Source organism: Adiantum capillus-veneris, chromosome 1 (genome assembly GCF_014529385.1).
Source record: "Adiantum capillus-veneris isolate H3 chromosome 1, ASM1452938v2, whole genome shotgun sequence".
NCBI classification, from domain to species: Eukaryota; Viridiplantae; Streptophyta; class Polypodiopsida; order Polypodiales; family Pteridaceae; genus Adiantum; species Adiantum capillus-veneris.
The window spans coordinates 33,355,142-33,360,831 of record NC_140931.1 but is presented as its reverse complement, the minus strand read 5'-3'; the positions used below and the strand labels follow the sequence as shown (position 1 = coordinate 33,360,831).

General features: G+C 41.4%; 1 protein-coding gene across 1 annotated transcript; it reads right to left on the bottom strand.

The window, feature by feature from the left end:
- Positions 1 to 3,345: 3,345 nt before the first annotated feature.
- Positions 3,346 to 4,731, bottom strand: LOC147464526 (uncharacterized). The gene has a single exon (XM_086509532.1). The coding sequence runs from the start codon at positions 4,633 to 4,635 to the stop codon at positions 3,493 to 3,495; it is 1,143 nt and encodes a 380-aa protein (XP_086365658.1). The 5' UTR covers positions 4,636 to 4,731; the 3' UTR covers positions 3,346 to 3,492.
- Positions 4,732 to 5,690: the final 959 nt, after the last annotated feature.

Here is a 5,690-nt window from a genome sequence, read left to right as displayed (position 1 = left end):
CCTCCAGGCTGCCCACATATCTTACATCAGATATTTAACCTCATCCTACGGTCAATAAGCATCTCAGAAGCTTTTCATATGCCATTTTTTGCTCGCTTTACAATTACATTGCATGCTCTTCAAACTTTGTAGCTTTTTGCATACATTTTATAGTTGAGGCTTTACCAAAAGCTAGCACCTATGATCAGGTTGCGGAAATTACTTGCGAGGCTCTTGCAATCAAATAGTCACCCACATCTAGAGGCTCTTGCAATCAAATAGTCACACACATCTACAATGGCCAGTATACCTACAACGTTATCATTCAATACCGATAAGTAGAGTGGAAGCAATGAAGCAAAAGATAGCTCGCTTGGTCCAACTTCACCCAAGCTATTGGTGGTTTTGATGAGACGGTAGACTTTTGTGCCAATACTACATAATTTGCATCGTTGATGCCAATTAATGAGATATTGAAGCTTCTTGATAATGATCTTTGACATGCAACATAACTAGATGAAGGAGACCATGATCACTTGGCGTTTTTCATCACTTGCGTTTTCAACTTTGCGCTACTGTGTTCGCTTATCAATGTTAATTGCTGGTGTTTGACAAAGCCTATAAAATTTACTTGGAGCTTATCATTGCCAGTACGGACCTATAGACCTACAAGTCACGAACCTGCCCTCTTTGCCCTACCTAACAAATGAAGCTTTCCGCTTCAAATTCGCTCTACTACAATGAACTCTGCTTTTCAGTACCATGTTGAAAAACTCTACATGTCATGAACCTGCCCTATTGTCCCTACTACAAGTGGAAGGTTTTTGTGTCATAGTCGCTTTGCTACAACGAACTCTGCTTTTTAGTACCATTGTTAAAACACTCTACAAGTCATGAACCTAGTGGAAGCTCCTTCCATAGCTGTGTCCTATTAATCATGTCTATCTCTGATGTGCTTGCTTTATAGTAAGTCGGAGTTTTCTTCTTACAATAGCATCTAAGTTGGCTCACTCGGGATTATTTGGAAGAACAACTACCTACATGGTCTAAAACTAGTCTTGCTTGGTTGGCCTTGATGAAAGCATACCTAGTGTTAATAGATACACATTGTGAAGATGAGGAACTAGAGTGCATTAGAAATCATTAGTGAGAGAGCACATTGGCAACTATACAAACCTGTTTTTCCGGTATAGTTTCCTCAAAGCGTGCAACGAAAATGAGATTTGCTCTGCAAAACATCCAAAAAGTATTTAGAAAATTATAATTCTCATCAAGTTTTTAGCAAATGAGGAAAAGCAAGGGCAAGGAGTGCGTGCCATGCACGTGCCATATAGTAGTATGGTGGAGAGTCAGCATTGTGTCTCTCTAGAAATAATAAGAAATGAAAGTCGTGCCCTACCCCCTAGATTGTATGTGCCATCCAAGCTGACACATAGACATGGAGATTGGGTACTGGATGACAAACCTTTTTGAAAGCATCATGCAGTATTCTTTGGCACTATCTTGTTGCTGATGACCTTATCGATGGTTGCAGATATACACAGTTTGTATTGCCTGCTGAAGCTGAATACGTGCAACGAAAAGTAGACGTGCTATGCAAAGCATCAAAAAAGCGTTTGGAAAATTAGAGTTCTCATCATGTTTTTAGCAAGCAAGAGCAAAAAGTGCGTGTCATGCAAACGTGCCATACAACAGTATGGTGGAGCTAGAGTTGGCATTGTGTCTCCCCAGAAATAATAAGAAGTGGAAGTTGTGCCCTGCCCCGTAGATTGTATGTGCCGTACAAGCAGACACATAGACATGGATGACAAACCTTTCTGAAAGCATCGTGCGGTACTCTTTAGCACTATCTTATTGCTGATGACCTTATCGATGGTTATAGATATGTGCAGTTTCTATCGCCTGTTGAAGCTGAAAACATGCAGCAAAAAGCAGACCTGCTTTGCATCAAAAAAGCATTTGGCAAATTAGAGTTCTCATCATGTTTTTAGCAAACGAGGGAAAGCAAGCACAAAAAGTGCGCATCATGCAAATGTTCCATACACTGCAGTATGGTGGAGAGTCGGCATTGTGTCTCCCCATAAATAATAAGAAACAAAAGATGTGCTCTGCCTCGTAGATTGTATGTGTCGTCCAAGCAGACACAGACATGGAGATTGGAAACTGGATGATAAACCTTTCTAAAAGCATCCCACGGTACTCTTTTGTTTGTGATGACCTTATCGATGGCTGTAGATATACACAGTTTGTATCACATGCTAAAGCTGAAAGGTGATAAATATCATTAATCTAAACCAATTAAACATCTCATCATTTCCATATGCTGCTGTCGTATCATAGTTGCTAATCAATGTTGCATACCCTAAGGTAGTTAGAGAGAGAGATAGAAAGAGAACAAGGATAAGAGAATTATAACGTCGTATGAAAGTAAGGTTATACCCCCCGGTGTTGTGTTAATCGATGCTGCACGTTTGTTGTTGTTCTAGCAACCATGTCAACAGGGAGCTTTTCTGTTGCACGTCATTAGAGAGTTTTTTAACAATGGTACTAAAAAGCAAAGTTTGTTGTAGCAGAGCGACTCTGAAGCAGAAAGATACCACTTGTAGGTAGGGGTCAAAACGTCGTAAGTAAACATAACCGTGACAAGAAAGGATTTTCCCCCACCAAGTGACGACGTAGAATTACAACATATTTCTAGTAACTCATGTTTCTTGGAGTCTTGAAGGTGTTCGGGTGCGTGTAGCCATGGTGTTCTAATACTTGATTACTTGTATAGTAACTTATATGAGCCAAAGCAAGATCATCATATACTCTGTATTTTGGTGCATGTGTTTCTGTATGTGACCACCTACATCGTTGTATGTGGCACGTTAACATATAGTTCACTCCATGTAAAACTACTATATTGCAAGTCATTTACCCGTGAATTTTCCACAATTATAACACACCGTTTTCCTATCCAATCTAAGAAAATATTGAAGTTCCTAAAATGACACCATTCTCTTACTATCCAAGACTACATCCATATCCAAGTGGAGTATATTGGTCTTAATTAGCTGGAGGAGGGACATATCTGTTTGCCAAAAAAGAGTTAACATTAATAGCACATTGTTCAACAAGATGATGACCATACACATATACCAACCTCATCATCACTTCAAGTTCAAAATTTCAGGAGTATCCTGCAGATGTTAATGTTGAATGCACGTTACTCTGAAGCTTATCACTTGCAATTCACAAGAAGATTTAGAACTATTCTCATGTAGAAAAATAGAGTCTTTTTCAATGTTTTTCATACAATGCATAACATCATGAGCTTCTGCTCAAGAGGCACCGCATACCTAGCTAGGTATGCTGTGCCTCCCTCACACAAACTCATGATGTTGAGGTAAGTCACAATGTGGGAATTACAATGAGAATTTGTTCAAAACTTCTTGTGCAAATAACCATCAATCCTTGAGCTGGTTCTCCATCAGCAATATAGCACTGGATTACCAATTGCAGAAATCATCTTTAGTTAGCCTCGATCGGGTGTTGTGGTTCTTGCGAAGAGTTCATTCGTTGACTATCCCCATGTGATTGGTGCAAAAATTTTGTTCCTCGAATTTCTTGATGTGATTGCAGCAAGCGCTCACGCAGATATTCAGATTCCCGCGAAATCGGCACCTGGCCCGCAAGACCATAATATTGGAGCCAGGGATGTGTAAGCAGCGACTTAGCACAGTACCTCTTCAATGGGTTGAGATGAAGCATCCTTTTGAGCAGGTCCCTAGCCAGAGATGATGCATTGGGCGACACGATGCTGATTTGCTCCCAGTTGGGCGATTTCAAAATGCTCATAGCATTCAGCACATCTTCCGACTCTTTTCCTTGGAATGGGAACTCGCCGCAAAGAAGAAGATATAGGAGCACCCCTAAGCTCCAAATGTCTGCCTTTTCGTCGTAATTTGATTCATCCACACTATTTATCGTCTCTGGTGCCATATAAGGCAATGTCCCTTGCCTTCCTTGCACCGCTGTGCGTCCGAGTTTCGCAATGTAGAAGCGTGATGCGAACCCAAAATCGCTAAGTTTGATTTCATCATAGCTGCACGCCTCTGTAGGCAAAAGAAGGTTCTCAAGCTTGATGTCACCATGCATGAAGCCATGGTCATGGCAGTAAGACACCGCGCGCAGAGCAGCAGCAAAGATCTGTGCAGCCTCGAATTCTGAAAGAGGCCAATGAGTAAGCGGATCAACAAAACATTCTTGTGACATGGAGGACTCATGATGTTGTCGGCTGGCTGCAGGTCTGCAATCTGTATGTGTATTATGTGGCCCTTCTGCATGATGCCAAGAATGCGTACTACTCATAAGCTCTGTTTGCCTTTGAGAGAGATGGTGGAAGAGGTTGCCGCCCCGACAGAGCTCGAGGATGACATGAATGGCCGAGGGCTGCTCGAAATGGGCGAAGAGGTCTACGATGTTGGGGTGGGTGCTCACGGCAGCGAGGGCGTTGACTTCAGCAAGGGCTAGGCGAGCTGCGGAGGAGGCGGGCTCCTCAAAGAAGGTGGATTTGCAGGCGAAATCGTGGCCCATAGTTCTGTGAGTGCAGAGGCGGACCACGCCTTGAAGGCCTCGCGCTAGCTCCTCCTTCATCTCGAATAAGTCCTCCATTCTGATGCTTTTCTGCGTCGAGTCTCTCTCGTCTCTCGTGGCAATGAATGAAACCCTCGATCTCTGCGTCTCTGATGCTGTGATCTACAACGCCAAAAAGCAATGTCGCGATCTGCAAAAACAAAAGGTAATGGGAAAAGTCGGGGAAACGAAAGAGTTGGCAATGCTGAATACATATTACTGAAAAAAATTACCGAAGTCCCTTCTAATTTGTGGAAATTTCCTTCAAATTGCAAAATAAAAAACCAATATACCCTTATATCATGTTGGAATGGATTTGCCTCAAATTTTTGCATAGTGTAATTGTTATGACTATTGACTCCTATCAGTATGGAAATCTTAAATCATTTACCGCAGTCATTTATCGCGTTTTGTAGAGAGAGTCCAAAATGGGCTAGACTTGGGAGAGAGAGGAGAACAAGGGGGAGGGGGATCTTTGTATTTTAAATATTATCGTGCTTATATCTGCAGATATTACCGATGTTATTACCGAACTTAAATCAAGCGTTTAAACATTCAAATTTTGGTGTTTCTCCAATTTACTTGTGAAAAAAACTTAAGAAACATTATATAAACCTTCAAAAAAATGATATTAAAACATGGAACACTTGCTAGGTGGATAAACATGAAACTACGAAGAGCGTGGTCCATCCTAAAGTTATGCACGTGCCTCCATGTAAAGCAAGCACTGTCATAGATGAGAAGCCAAACATGGACGACATCTTCACCAAGGCATGGGGATGATAAAGTGAAGTGTGGCCACATTTTTCCAAATGGTCGCACCTATGTTAGTTTCTTGAAGCTAGCACTATCTTGCAACAACGTCCTTGAAGCGAAACATGGACAACATCTTTTGTCGAGGTATGGGGATGATAGAGCGAAGTGTGCCCACATTTTACAAGATGGTAGCACCTATGATAGTTTCTTAAAGCTCTTCTTTAGAGCACTCTCGCAGTGCTCACAACACAAAAAGCTATATCCACTTGCACCATAATGCTTTATTTCATAAATAATAGTCCCAAAACATTATAAATATTTTGTTATCTATTTGTATC